This window comes from Talaromyces atroroseus (genome assembly GCF_001907595.1).
Source record: "Talaromyces atroroseus strain IBT 11181 chromosome Unknown scaffold_3, whole genome shotgun sequence".
In the NCBI taxonomy this organism is placed as follows: domain Eukaryota; kingdom Fungi; phylum Ascomycota; class Eurotiomycetes; order Eurotiales; family Trichocomaceae; genus Talaromyces; species Talaromyces atroroseus.
In genome coordinates, this window is record NW_017971435.1 from 754,611 (window position 1) to 769,832 (window position 15,222).

Consider the following 15,222-nt stretch of genomic DNA (forward strand, 5'->3'; position numbering starts at 1 on the left):
TCAGTCTATCGATCATATTACGCAAACCTTATCGCAGAGTTTGCATTCCATCACTGTGCTGTGCATAGAGCTTTCATACGGCGTATCTCCCCTAAAGTTGTTGCTAGCAACTAACTTATTGAGGTATCCAACATACATGTCTTTTACTCTTTGATCTCACTCGATATTCACCGGAGATTTTCACCAAGATGACTCTCTCTTGAGCTGGTTTTGCATATTTTGGCCCTGGAAAACATCTCTAGTCCCGACAAAGGATTGATCCAACCCTACGACTCGCGGGGTGAAGAGAGGGAGCTCGCCCTCTCCCCCGTATAGAATACATTACAGAACAGACCCTTCTCTTGTCTTTTGAAGAGAACACAGAAAGACGGGCAGAAATATAGCATTCTATGCATTGACCGTTGGTCGCTTTGATTTGGTCAACACACCATGTGGCCCGATATAAACTGGAGGTCGCATTTTTCGCCGGCCAAAGTCGTCTTCTATCTCGTCTTCTGGGGAGGTCACATAGGGCTCTTTGCTCTCGGGTGGTAAGTTTGTCTGCCAAAGGTTATCACGTCACCCGTTCTAACCCTTCTTCCATCAGGTATTTGCAAGCAAGTGATAAAAAGCTCGCACCTCTAAACGAATTAACCTATTCAGTATGGATTTCTCGAGGTGCCGCTCTAGATTTGAGCGTCGACGGTGCCCTGATCTTACTGCCCATGTGTCGGACATTGTTGAGATATGCGCGCCCAAAAGTTCGATGGCTCCCACTAGATGAGTCGCAATGGTTTCACCGCCAGGTCGCATATGCTTTGCTAATATTCACTATCATTCATACTTCGGCACACTACGTCAACTTCTATAACATAGAGAAGGATCACATACGACCAGAAACCGCCATTCAAATCCATTACACCCAGGCTGGCGGCATTACAGGCCATGTGATGCTTCTATGCATGTTGTTAATGTACACGACTTCTCACCACAAAATTCGACAGCAATCCTTTGAAACTTTTTGGTATACACATCACCTTTTTATTCCTTTCCTACTGGGGCTTTATACGCATGCAACCGGCTGCTTTGTGCGAGATACCTCGCAGCCCTATTCACCTTTTGCTGGTGCGAATTTCTGGAATCATTGTCTTGGATGGGAGGGTTGGCGATGGGAGCTTTGGGGAGGGGCGTTCTATCTCATTGAACGCCTGTATCGCGAGGTGCGGGCTCGTCGTGAGACGGAAATCACAAAAGTCATTCGCCACCCATACGACGCCATGGAGATCCAGTTTCGCAAGCCTAGTATGAAGTACAAGGCTGGGCAATGGATCTTTTTACAAGTGCCCGAGGTCTCAACATCTCAATGGCACCCGTTTACCATCACCTCATGCCCCTTTGATCCTTATATCAGTGTCCATGTCCGTCAGGTGGGCGACTTTACTCGTGCTCTTGGTAATGCTCTTGGCTGTGGTCCCGCCCAGGCTAAAGACTTGGAAGGCCTTGATCCCATGGGCATGTACGAAATCGCCATGCAAAACGGCCAGATAATGCCCAAGCTGCGCATCGATGGACCATACGGAGCACCCGCCGAGGATGTATTTGACAACGAAGTTGCCATTCTAATCGGCACAGGCATCGGAGTCACACCCTGGGCCTCAATTTTGAAGAACATCTGGCATCTACGCGCCGGACCAAACCCCCCACAACGTTTACGTCGTGTTGAATTCATCTGGATCTGCAAAGATACCAGCTCCTTTGAATGGTTTCAAGCGCTACTTTCTTCCCTCGAAGAACAATCCGCCATCCATGCCGACGCCCAGGGAGGTCCTGAATTCTTACGCATCCACACATACCTTACACAGCGTCTTGACCAGGACACAGCTGCAAATATCTATCTCAACACAGTAGGCACAGACCACGATCCTCTGACCGAACTCAAATCGCGCACAAATTACGGACGGCCTGACTTTGAGCGCTTATTCGGCGCGATGCGCGATGGCCTAGTCGATCGGACATATCTGTCCGGTCTGGAAAGGAATAGCAATAATTCTACCGCAGACGTAGGTATTTATTTTTGTGGACCGAATTCTGCGGCGGGACATATACGTCAAGCAGCTCAGGATGCGTCTACGAAGGATGTTAGATTTAAGTTCTGGAAGGAGCATTTCTGATCTGATGGGTTTTGTATATTCTGTTTTTTATATTCCTGTCTTTCTTTTTTTATTGGCCTCCCGAACTTCTTTGGATGTAGTTGAATATATTGCCTCATTATTCGTGTCCATCTACATAGCCGTAAACATATCGCGTAGACTCGTATAACATTTTTAAAATGTGTTTCAATATGGAGATGTATTTAGCTGCCTGAGCCTAGTCCGTCTCCCCATCATCCGGTAAATATATGACCTCCCTGTCCTTCCTACGCTTCCTATCATGATGCTGCCGTTCTTGCCGTCCACCTTCCCGACGACTGCGCTCTTTCTCTAGCCAACCTCTCTCCGCCTCATCAAATACTTCATCGCCTATCTCGACATGAATACGAAGCTCCTTATCAACAAGCACATTGTAGATCTTGCGTTGCTCCCACCAAGCATCGAGCTCGTTCTTCGTCTTGTTCGTCTCCCAGAGATCCTGATTCTCGTTGAATGCGAGCATGAATATGCCTTTGAGCCAGGGACATGCTCTAATCGCCCGGTGGAAGACGCGTTGTGCGGCTGTCGCGTCTTTGGCACGGCGCAGTTCAAAGTATATGTATAGTTTCCAGAGGGATGGTGATGGAGATGATGATGATGAGACAGCACGTTCGAAGGCCGCGCGGCTGGAGTGCACTGTGGAGCCTGAGTATACCGGACGAGAAAGCTCTGTGAGGATATTAAGAAGGGACGTGGAAGTAACTGGATTTTGGTTGCTGTCTGTTGATCTTCCTGTTGACGCGGACGCTGCAGGTGTAAGGAAGACGCCGCGTATTCGCTCGTCAATTCGAAACCGAGATTCATTCCATGTAAATAAGGAGAGAAACATTGTGTTATGCGGGAACAGACTCGTGCTAGTGAGTAACATTTCGCGGATATCTGCAGGCCTGTAGGTGTGCTTGGTAGTTATGTGATGGAATAGGAGACGAGAGCGGTATTGATGTAGAACTTCTAATGTGGAGGACTTACTTCCCTCTGTAATGTGAGAAGAATGTGCAAGCCGATCGAAGGCGTTATTGTATACTTCAGTAGCAGAGGAGAGATCAAAAAATGCTGTTAAATAATGTAGTAGGGCGGTTACATCCATCCAGGCTGTGAAAGAGACCAGATCATGACGTGAAACCGCGTGATCAGCACACTCCCGGAGAAAACGTTCCGTTTTGAGTCGTTGTGTAGGAATGATGGAGAACGATCCTTGTTCCAAAGTCTTCAGGTCGATAACAAAGTCCGGGACCGATATGAGAACTTTGATAGCTGCATCTATTCTCCCTAAAACCATGTATTCCCAGACCCAACTGCGTATTATGGTGCCATATTCAAGCTTTTGAGTCTCTGATAAGCTTGCGGCCATGGACAATGTAGTGGCCCATACATGCGAAGCAGTGGAGAAATTGTCATTTCGAGTCTCCATTAACGCAAATGCATTGTAAAGTCGCAGACTAGATGGCCGCTTTTTGAGTAGGGATTTGGCATATTTTTTGCCCTCACTTGGATCCAAAGCAAATTCAACAGCTAATGTGCATTCGGCTAAGATATCATCTTGAGGAAATGTCCCAACCAAGAGCTTTAAAGACCGTCGAACCCATTCGGCGTCAATGATTGATTCTTCGTTTTTTATAATCTCTTTCCACGTTGCCAATGACTGAAACCAATTGCTGTCCGCAAACAGGGAATCGACTGAGTGTATCATGTTTTGTAAGGGGGCCATGTCAAAAACCAGTGGATGTTTGGCTCCCTCTGTCATTTCAGGATTTGAGTTAATCAGTCGAGTGATGTAAGAATCAGATAGATAGATGAGCTCAGTCCGCAAAAAAGCATCGTCCCCCGAAGTCACAATATCCCTCGTCGAGTATCGGAGCGAGTTCAACGGAGGCAGGAAGCAAAACTTCAGGAAACCGTCGACCAAGGTGTTTGTGTCTCTCCAGGTGGCGAAAAATGGTAGAAAAACTTCAATGTCAGACCCCAAAACCACGCGGTAAGGGTCATCATTCTCAACAATATCCAGCGTTCTCGCAGGCAAGCGAGCGCCACGGCTCAATCGCCTCTCTTCTACATTCCATGAAGAGAACAATGTCTCAGTCCGAATTTGTGTTTGGGCATCGGTCGTAGTAAATGCTTCAAGCTCAGGGCTTTTTCCACTACCCCAGCCTTTAGCACCCGGCTCTCCAATGCGCGCAACTTCTGACTCCCAAAACAAAGCAAACGAATTCATAAAATCATCTTTAGAGGAATTTGTAAGTTCTTTAGGGCGAAATAACGAAATTTCTAGCGCAGCTTGCCAAAGGCCAACAGCTAGCTCCGAAAACCCTGCTTCCCGCATAAACAAAGTCATTCGAAGGAACAGGTACATGTGTATTGTTTCTTTTTCTGCGTCGTTATCGCTAGATGCATTGAGTTTCATGCAATCGAGGTAGATGTCCTTGCATCGCTCAACAGTGAAGTCGAGAAAAGCGGTTTGTCGAAAGTCTATGTAACGCATCCAGAGGCTAATATAGCCAGAGTTATGCTTGAGAATAGTGTGCCACTGTTCACCTAGCCGCTTCGAGTCCCACAGATTGGTTCCTTCTTCCAAATAGCCTAAAAGCAAGCGGTATTTCTCAGGATGCTTTCCAACTTTCTTCAGCGCTTTATCATATAATGATAACTTGATATCTGCAAGACTGCGTTTTTCAGCTGCCGTCAGTTGTCGACGGCTATCCGACCCAGCCAAGAGAGTGTCTTGGTACTTGATCACCTCCATCCAAGCACCAATATCTGAGGGGTTATCTTCAGCGCGTCTCAAGAGCTCCAGATTCCTTTGGTTCGCCTCCCGATTCCATTTAACCGCACTGCCTTCTTCATTGCTGTCTGATTCTAACGACGCTTCCATGTCACTGGGAATATCCTGCTGCTCAGGCTTGGCTTTTCCGAGTATTGACCGATAGCCATACTTTTCTGCTTCACTGTCCGACACGTCATCTCCGCCTAATATCCTCTGCCTCTTCCGGCTACCATTATAATCGAGTGGAATGAAGTTTTTATGGGCGTCATCATTATCTGCGATGAGATCCTGGCGAATACGTAGGACTCTTCGTTCTTTCGCATCGGCGGCGGAAAGTATACTTCTGGTCTTGTGGCGTGTTCCATCAGCGATCGAACCGTCTGCGCGGACAAGCAGCGAGTCTTCACCATCGTAGGTGCGATCAATCTTGAACCGCGCAGGTAAGCCGAGGATTCTACCACGCCCCGCGCGACGATATTGAGGGATACTATAGCGATGTATGGTTCCGTATATCACATTATGAATGTCCCCTTTCCGATCAATTTTGTAGATGTCCTGGGGTTCCTCGTCGGGTTGCGGTGGCGCTGAAGGAGCGGCTCTAGGTGATTCTTTTTCTCTTCTAGAGCCATGCTTCAAGTGTCGGTCTCCTTGGCGAGAGCGGTGATGGTGATTGTGGCTGTGATGCCTGGACTTGTGTCGACTTCTCTCATCTCGACGTTGGGCTTCCTCGTCAACGTGACCAATGTTCACATCCTCGGTCGGCGGCGGGGGCTTCGCTTTGAAGCTGGCGAACTTGGGAACCTGCTTTGCCTCCTGCATTCAAGGAGATCGAAGGCACGCGGAAGTGGTTTTCAGCAGATCTTTGGCCGTGTGGTTGGATGTTCTGCCTGCTGATTCAAGCTTGAGAGTCGCGGTTGCCGACTTCGGCTAAAGTTGCTGTTGCCTCCGCTGCAACAGCTCCGCGGGCCCGGGAAAAATTTCCCTTCCGGCATAATAATTTTTTGCTCCTCCAAAACTATTCGAAGATTCAGACATTTTCATACAACTGCGTCCTCCCCCTGCCCTGCGCATTCCCCGCAAGCCCCTTTTTGTAGCGGGATGGGATTTTATCGCTGAAAAGGCGCGCTCATTCGATTTATCACCATGGCATCGTCCCTCACCGCGCAGTTGGCACAGATTGCCGCCAAGTCGACAAATGCTCTTGACCTGAAGGCGCAAAGGGCGGCGCATTCGAAGTCTCTAATTTTCGACACAAAAGTCGCCAAATCGCAGGACTTTGACACATTATATCAAATATGCAATGATGGATTCCAAGAATTGTGTCAGTTGGATGCACGATTCGCGGAATTCGAGCGAACGTTATTCAGCTTGCACAGCAAGACGGAGGATCGAAGAGAGATGACAGCAGCACAAAACAAAGACCTTGACGTTGTTTTGGAGTCCTTCATGGGCTTGGTTGGTGGGAAATTACAGTTGAGCCCAGCCGTCAAGGCATTGGAATGGCTTATAAGGCGATTTCGGTAAGAGTGTTGCTGGGCCTTGAAAGTAAGACTTAAAGCTAAGACCAATCACAGAGTACATGAGTACAATACTACTTTTCTCCTCCTTACCTTTCTTCCATACCATTCGCTGCCGATATTTCTCGACCTCTTAGACATTTTACCGGATGATCTCACCCCGACATTCAATGATCTTCGAGCATACAAGAAAAGTCGCGTCAATCCTCCCATGGAGGCCATAGTTCGTACGGCAGCAAAGAACACAGCCTTCTCAACCGCCTTCAACAATTATACTATTCAAGTCTCCAAACAGAACGCCCACTATCATGGCTTGCTGGCATTTTGGTCGGGTATAATGACGCAGGCATGTTCAGAGATGCTGAATTCAGCTCGCGCCGGCCGTCGAGACGTTGAAAAGAAGAACCACGAAGATATATTCATTCACTTTTTGCCTGTTCTCAATGATGGGTTCGCCATGAAGAAAGTTTCGGAGTTGGTCATTGGTTGTTACATGATCACCGTTGTATTTGCTACGAAAGCAGCTCTTACAGAACATGTCATTGACACTCTAATGACGGCTGTGTCTGGATCTTGTACTCAAGAAACCATTAACTCGGCAGTAGTCACTCTAGCAGTTCTAGCTGAGCAGAAAACAGACCCCTCACTTCCCAAGAAGGTTGTTCGCTCTGTTCTTAAACTTGACAAAAATATCGATCTTTTGGTCGACGTCGCCTCCCAACACAGAACTTCGAAACTTCTCTTGGGCTTGATTAGTGGCTGTCTTGCGGACCTGCAAAAAGGTGACTCGCAGCCACGCCTCGCTTTCATATTACAAACATTTCAGAGAGGATTATTGGATGAGGCTTCGAGTAAAGCTGCAATGAAGATGATTTTGCAAACTACCACCGATGCTCAACGAAGTGGTACTCTGTCTCTAAACGTGCAGACCGGAGTCTCTGATCTGGTCCAGGCGTTGAACGCATCTGATGTTCACAGGTCTCTTTTGCAAGCAGCGACTACCGAGGCAAATATGGACTTAGACAGCTTAGAGCATAGCTTACAGATTACCATCGGAACTCAGCCTGCTCTTCCAGCCGGTGAAGATGTTGAAATGACAGACATAGCAGAGGAGAAGGAAGTTGATACATTTGCTCCATTGATTGATTCTCTAGTCAAGGAGCCTTTGGTATCTTCTTCGTTTCTTTCTGCTCAGATCTCGCCTCTTTTCGAAAAGCTACTCGAGGCGTTCACACTTGCTGGAGACTCACCAGATAAGTTGAACAAGGTATGTGACTTACCAGCTCTTGGAAAGTCTCATTTAGATCAGAAGCCACAACACCAATTCCTGTCTTTCTTCGTGCGAATCTTTTCCGGGCCCTATGCAATTCGCACCCGGGTTTCTGCTTTGAAGACGATATCCACAGCTCTCGACGCAGCTCAGCCAGCACTTGATTTGCAAGCTTTGCTTCCTTACATAATTGCAGCATTCCTTGATCCGTCGCATGCCATTAGGAGTGAAGCTGCAAAGCTTCTCGGAACTCTCATCCAAATCCAACGCAAAGCTAAGCATGACGCTATCTCGACCACTCCATGGGCTCAAGAAAGCCTCTATGAAGGACAAAATTCAGTCAAGTCGGCATGGTTGTCGACTGCTGATGCATGGAAGATCACCGATCATGTATTACTCCCTAGCCTAGAGGGATACGTTCAGGATTCTCAACACATCATTTCTACGCTTAAAAAGGCACTCAAGAATTCAAGCTCCGACTCTGATAAAGATTCTAGCGCTGAGCTTAAGAAGTCTGAGAGACAAAGTCTTCTGCAATTTTTATGTTATCATATTATTGTGACGCCGCTTTTCCGAATCAAACTTCGCCTCCTCAAGATTGTTAATAGCGTGGATAAGATTGGTTCCTTGACACGAACTAAGCTATTAGCATCCTTCATTGATACATGCCGCACTCTTCCTGAATCACGACTTTCTCAGATTTGCGAAGAAGAGCAGCTTTCTTTGGCAGAATTGGAGCAAGAGATTGCTGCAGTTGTCAGCCCGAAGGAACGAGATGCTGAAAAGATTCTGATATCAAGCCTCGTGGAATCTGGAAAGAATCTCCGATCTACCTTCATGTCTGCTATTTTCACTCGCCTTGAACAAATCTGGAACAAACTGGAAGATGACAAACAAGACGCTGCTGCACAACAAATATTCGACCTCTCATTCAAGGGCACAGAATCCATGCAAAGTTTTGCAAAAGAAACTCTTCGCAATGTTTCCCTTCCAGAATCAATTCTTGTTAGTTTTCTTGACATGATACCAGAGCTTGTCTCTACTTTCGAGAATCACAGTCCCTCGCCGAAGAGACGACGCACAAATAAGAATAATGCTGTTGCTGCCATATCTGACCCAGCTGGATTGGATGAAGTAATGGGCAAAGTTACCTTCATCCTTGAACTTGTAGATAGTTCTACACCTGAGAACCATCCCAGTCTTGCTGCTGGCCTCTTCAAGTCTCTGGCTGCTCTGCACCATCTAAAGGCTAGAATCCAGTCAACTCTGGGCTATCTTCTCAGTCTTGCTCTCGGCAGTTTGTTGGCCATTGTTAATAAAGCCAAGACATTACCGAAACCGTCTTTTGATACATCTGCCATCAGAACCGACCTGGTTGTAGATTGCGTGCGAAGCTCGCAAAGCCCACAAGTGCAAAATACCGCTTTGCTCTTAGTCTCTGGTCTCGCTGTGATTGCGCCTGAGCAGGTACTTCACAGCGTCATGCCGATCTTCACGTTCATGAGCTCTAGCGTTTTGAAGAAGGACGACGATTATTCGGTTATGGTAATCGACCAGACAATTGATCAGGTTGTTCCAGTCCTTGTTCAGTCGCTACGCAACCAAAAGCGTGACGTCGTCGCTGGAACTTCTGAATTGCTTCTCAGCTTTACGGCCGCCTTTGAGCATATTCCGTCGCATCGCAGACAGCGTCTATTCCAGGCATTGGTCACGAAACTGGGAGCTCAGGACTTCCTGTTCGCTGTCCTGGCTATGCTCGCTAACTTTCATGGTCTCGACAAGAACGTATCTGTCTTGATGACTCATCTTGTTTCTGGTCTCGATCCGGAAGTTCAGCTCGTTACATATCAGAAGTACCTGAACCTGATCAGCGACAGTCTGAAGCCGAAACCTGGTATTTCTCAGATACTCTTGGGTGTTGGCAACGAGGGCGCGAAGGACAAGCACATTATTGCAGAAAGTCTACTGCGGTCCCTCTCTTACTGCTTGAAACATTCTAGCTTGAAAACACAGCTGGCTACCGTCTTCAGTTCCGCTGCCGAGGACACGCTGGCTAGAGTTGGAACTCTCTTCTCACAGATTCTCGAACAGGTCTTAACAATGGTAGATACAGTACAAGATATCAAGCCTCTCAGCAATGCATGCAACGAGACTCTCGGGTCTGTACTGGGTGTTCTGTCTCTTGTTGACCTTCTCGACACTATCGAGCAGCTATTGCAAAGACCTAATCCAGACCTCCGACGCAAGGTTCTTCGACTACTGGAGAACCGCCTTCGCCAAACTCCAGAGCGCCATGGTGCGTCGCAAAACAGGGTTCTGGAATTTGTTGCCTTCCTCAACCAGGTCGTCGAATCGTCGGATGACGCACTACTCAAACACGCTGCTGTTGCTTGCATAGATCGCATCGCTGAGAAGTATGGCCGAAAGGATCCTGAGAAGATCTTACCGGCCGCTATGGTCATAGCCAGTGATTCGTGCCTTGGCCAGGATGACAACAAAATCCGTGTCATAGGTTTGCTATGTCTCGCATCAATGACAGAAGTTCTTGGCGAGGGGATTATCCCAGCACTGCCAGAGACATTGAAAAAATCTCTCGCCCTTTTGGAGAGCAGCTTGCAAGGCGGTACTGTCAACGAGCAACTTCACAATGCAGTCTTCTCTCTGCTGGCTGCTCTTCTTGTCCAGGTTCCATTTATGTTATCGGGTAAAACCCTTGACACGATACTTCAGCTTTCGTTCAAATCTGCAGAGCTCGAACTATCCGACGAAGGCGAGGAAGCGCGACGAGATGCGTTGAAGCTAATCGCAAAGAAAGTCGATGTCAAGGAATCCTTTGGTGCCGTCGAGAGAAATTGGACTGCAGCCACCAGCTCGGGCCCAATTGCTACGAAGGAAGCACTCGACATTGTGAGCGTTGCAATTGAGAAGCATCCCAAATCTGCCACGGTCAAGAACGTCGGCGTTCTTTCGAAGTTGCTATACCGCGCTTTTGATCTTCGCCGAGAACAACAATCTGCTGTGACGAAGTCCCAATTTGAGGAAACAGAGCTTCAGGAAATTGAAGATATCGTCAATGGAGTTACCATTAAGATGATATTCAAATTAAATGACACTGTTTTCCGTCCGCTGTTCATGGAGTTGGTGGAATGGGCAACCAATGGTGTTTCCAAGAGTGATACCCAAGGAAGAGTTCTTCGATTGACTTCCTTCTATAAGTTCCTGCAGAGCTTCTTCGGAACGCTCAGATCGATCGTGACTAGCTATGCCAGTTACATCATTGAGAATGTGATTGAAGTTCTCGAATTTTCCAGGCCGAATGTGAAGGAGTCAAAGGATCTGTGGTTGGCAGCTGTAAAAACGCTCAATGCTGCATTTGAGCATGATCAAGATGGTAAGTAGATCGCTTACTCTAACCACATAAACCCTCCTTTTATTGTTGTCCTTTCGCTAATACATAATAAAGCATTCTGGCAATCCCCGTCCCATCTCAGCGGCATTTCCAAAGCACTCATCTCTCAACTCGCTCGGGCAACCAACTCTTCCACAGCAACCATCATTATCGACGAAGTAGTACCGGCTATCTCCGAGCTTGCAATTGCGACTGATTCTCCAGACAACTACAAAGAAATGAACACTGCCATAATGAAGTATCTTCGTCCCTCAACCAGCGCCGTCGCAGATGGAGGTGACAGTGCGCATACTCGACTCGCCGCACTAAAGACCGAACAGGCGTTGACAGAGCGATTGGGCGAGGAATGGCTCACTCTTTTGCCCGAGATGTTGCCATATATCAGCGAGTTGATGGAGGATGAAGATGAGACGGTGGAGAGAGAGACGAGGAAGTGGGTGAAGGGTATTGAGGATATACTTGGGGAAAAGCTAGACGATATGTTGACGTAGATTTTGAATGAATGATTGATGTTGTTCTTTTTTTTCTTTTTGTTCATCGTTGACATTTTTGAGATTGATATAATCCGCATTTTGGGCGTTTCTTGGTTTACGTTCATTTTCACCTCGATGTTTTGTCAAATGTTTCAATTAGATGCAAATCAGACTTCCAGCAAAATCAGTTTATATATATCTATGCAAATACCTAGGTGCACTCTCGATTTGATAAGTAGTTTAACTTGCCTATCCCTACTGCTGCTGCCCATGCCGAAAAAGGAAAGACCATGCTCACGTGTTTTTCATAGCCCTAATTGGTGGATACAAATACCTATACAAGACGAAGATAAAGATTTTAGAGCTAGTAGATTGGTTCATATCAAAGCATCTAGGTTCTAGACTAGATAAAATGTGCTAGGCACTGACTATGGTGATGTTATTGCATAAATATATATCTGTACTATTATTTTATTATCATTAACGAAGATATTCAAGTGATGGGACAAGTGAAATAGTAGGTATATGAGCTCCATGCTCGGCTGTAGCAATATAAAAGAAACAAAAAAAGGAAAGGAAGAAAATAAAATAACCTTGGAAGAGAAACAACTGCGTTGTGATGTCAACTTTTCAAGCATTTCTTGTCGTCATAATCATCCTAAACACGAGGTGGTATATATGAACATTGGTTACTTTTTATATGCAATGCAAAATGCCAAAATGATATAAGCAGTATTAGTAATAGTATTAATAAAGCGCTCGTATCGCCCACGCAGGCGACAGAGGATCGGACGTCCTCACTCTCGACGGCGGCACTGCCGAGTACTCTGGAGGGGCATTCTCGCTATCCAGTAGTAGCACTGAGTTGGACGGCGAGAAGGAGGAGGAGGATGACGAGGACGAGGAGTAGACATCAGCACTGGAGTCAGTCAGAAGCTGATATCGATCTAGATAATCATTCTCGCTCGGCGGCGTAATGTTTCGTGGCCGGTAGTATTCGTCCTCAATCTGTGTTTCTGGAAGCATCATCGGGGTTGAAATATCTTCGTCAGGAGAAATGCCATTGCCAGGCGCGGAGGTGATTTGGATGGGAATATTAAGTGAAATTCTGGGAGTGAGAGGTTTGGATTGGTATGTCAATGACAAGTCCAGTGAGTATATGCGAGACACTAAGCAGGTATGGAACGTGGGCACGAATGCTTTGTTTGTGGGAAGCGAGACGGGGATGAGGATGGAGGCAGTGTAGAATGATTTTCCCGAGTATGAGGGCGAAGCTAGCTGGTATATAGAACTGTCGTCCGATCCATTCGTTTCAAGCGAGTTTCGCGCTGAATCGTTGGGTCCTGTCCCATCATACTTCTTCCAGGGGGCGGATGCTACGCATAGCGACGAGAGCCCAAGCGTCTCGGTGTAGACGGTGCAATGGCTCTGGTTCATTTTGTCGTATACCGTAGTGATGTTTTTGGAAGGGAAACTCGTCCAGGGCTTCACGGAAGCGTATGTTACGACTTTCAGCCTGGTGAGTAGCGACTTGAGCCGCGGTGGCTGCTCGTCGTCATTTTCTGGATCAAATCGCACGTGTAGTTTGACATAACTACTGCTAACCTCCCCTGCGTCGTTCGCTGTACCTCGTGCCGGAAGTTGTAGAGGTCTCGGCTGGGCTGCGGTGACCACCAGACGGCCGGTTTTGCCTCCAAGCAGCGTCTTGCGAACGTGCTTTTCTCGACGGGTGCGATAGTCAGCGTTGCAATTGCATTCGATCTCCAGTGGTGGCTGCTCGATAGTCGCCGGAATGATGCGCACCTTCTTGCCAATTGAGGACAATAGGTAGAGAGGTTTGTCGCCGGCGGTTGTTGCAGTCGTTGTGTTTCGCTGCACGACCGAGGCTTTGATCTTATAGCCAATTTCGCTCATGATAGGAGCCATATCGTCGAGTAGAGCCTTTCCACTGTCACAGACCATTGCATCTCCAAAACTCGGTGGCAGCTGCATATGAGCCGCCTTGACGTGCGGGTTGTTGGTGAAATGGCTGCAGGATTGGGGCAGCAAGCGGTCGGGGACAACGAACGTGAAAGGGAATTTGTACAGCTGTTGAGACTTGAATTCTCGTGGCTCGGGGTAAGCAGACTGTTCGATAGGCTGGCGCAGCCTGAGGAAACATTGGGAAGCGTTTATATTATTTGAAACATGGGCCATTGGAGACTGTCTCATGAGAGTGGTTTTTGTCATGCCTGTTACAAAATGAGCGTAAGGTCTACCGAAGCCGTAATGCCAGAGCCAAAACGAACCTTCAAAACAGATTACGACATGGTCGAACTGGACGTCTTTCTCCGCGCGAATGACAACCTCTCCTTCAATTTTGTCAAACGTAGTATACGAAGGAACAGATCCCTGGACCTGGCCGTTGATGTTGATGTCGACGTTGAGGCGCGAGAGCCTCCGAGAAAGGAAGTCCATTTGCGGTGTCTAATAAAGAAGGAGAAGACTAGATATTCTCGCCAAATGCATGTGATAATAGCACTAGCTTGTCGGTGCAAGGCCAATTACACAAATTGAACGAGTATACGGGAATGTAGAAGGACTGATCTAGTTCGTCGGAATGCAATTGCATATTTATAAGAAGCTGTCAACAAAAGAAAGAGGTGGACAAAGTCAAACCTGAGTCATCCATCTGGACCCTGGGAACGAGCCTAAAGCCATAATAGTAAGTACAGCCATCATTAGGTGCAATTCCGTGAAAAGCAACTAACTAGTTGCGCTGTCTATTCCGTATGCTCTCCGTACTATTGACTGGATGCAGGTGGAGAGCAGCGAATCAGACAAGTCCGCCCTGTGACAAAACTATCTCTATATACATACTTTATTACTATCTTACTCGAATCTGACAGGCTGCAGGGATTAATAATCAGAATTTGCTGAGAGATTTTACTAAGCCGGCCATCTGCACGGAATAGAAGCGATGGAAGCATATATTATCGGCCCAATCAGAGCTATTTGCGCCGTGACTCACTGTTCTAGATGCCATGTTTTAACTTCTGGCTGCTCGGCATGGATGTGGTTTCTTTGCATTTACCTTGGATTACATTCCGTGCGTTACTCCGCGGGCAGAGTTTAAGACTATGGGGCTAGCTGCCATAGGGCGTGCACTCGGCTTTCTGTGGAGTAACTGTCCATAATTGATCTCGGAGCGTCAAGTTGATATGTATTGCGTCTGTCGTCATATGTCATTTTCTTTTGAGTCTTTTCTGTCGCTCCATTGAGTCATAATGTTGGACTAGCCAACAGTTAACTACCTGGTGATTAGGGTTCAGGGAAATAACCCTAAAGAAGCCGCAGCACAACAAATCCATCCCTTTTGTCCTTCCTACGGTTCCCCCCCCCCCTTTTTTTTTCCCCCTCTTTTTTTCCCCTCTTTACTAAACTACCTTAGTATGATACTTAGATTATACTTAGATTATGACTTATGATCTGATATATCATTCTGTTCAGCGTTGGCGTCTGCTGGATGAGGTTTAGTCGATGTTAACATACGCGCCGGCCAATCGCAGCGCAGCGCTAACTCCACTCCCTTTCTAATATATGCGCCTGTTCAGACTTCACTGCTCTTATGCCTACAAGTAGAGA

At 47.0% G+C, this 15,222-nt stretch overlaps 4 protein-coding genes across 4 annotated transcripts; 2 read left to right on the plus strand and 2 right to left on the minus strand.

The window, feature by feature from the left end:
• Window positions 1–429: 429 nt before the first annotated feature.
• On the plus strand, window positions 430–2,150 carry UA08_03308 (hypothetical protein; the record flags this gene model as incomplete). The annotated part of the gene is made up of 2 exons (XM_020265594.1): window positions 430–530; window positions 587–2,150. The coding sequence occupies 2 exons, from the start codon at window positions 430–432 to the stop codon at window positions 2,148–2,150; spliced, it is 1,665 nt and encodes a 554-aa protein (XP_020121108.1).
• A 196-nt stretch (window positions 2,151–2,346) lies between these two features.
• On the minus strand, window positions 2,347–5,748 carry UA08_03309 (hypothetical protein; the record flags this gene model as incomplete). The annotated part of the gene is made up of 1 exon (XM_020265595.1): window positions 2,347–5,748. One exon carries the CDS (start codon window positions 5,746–5,748, stop codon window positions 2,347–2,349), a length of 3,402 nt encoding a protein of 1,133 aa, XP_020121659.1.
• Window positions 5,749–6,072: 324 nt separating this feature from the next.
• UA08_03310 (U3 small nucleolar RNA-associated protein 10) lies at window positions 6,073–11,616 on the plus strand (the record flags this gene model as incomplete). The annotated part of the gene is made up of 3 exons (XM_020265596.1): window positions 6,073–6,449; window positions 6,504–11,107; window positions 11,180–11,616. The coding sequence occupies 3 exons, from the start codon at window positions 6,073–6,075 to the stop codon at window positions 11,614–11,616; spliced, it is 5,418 nt and encodes a 1,805-aa protein (XP_020121658.1).
• A 729-nt stretch (window positions 11,617–12,345) lies between these two features.
• On the minus strand, window positions 12,346–14,055 carry UA08_03311 (hypothetical protein; the record flags this gene model as incomplete). Its single annotated transcript, XM_020265597.1, has 2 exons — window positions 12,346–13,829; window positions 13,887–14,055. The coding sequence occupies 2 exons, from the start codon at window positions 14,053–14,055 to the stop codon at window positions 12,346–12,348; spliced, it is 1,653 nt and encodes a 550-aa protein (XP_020121657.1).
• Window positions 14,056–15,222: the final 1,167 nt, after the last annotated feature.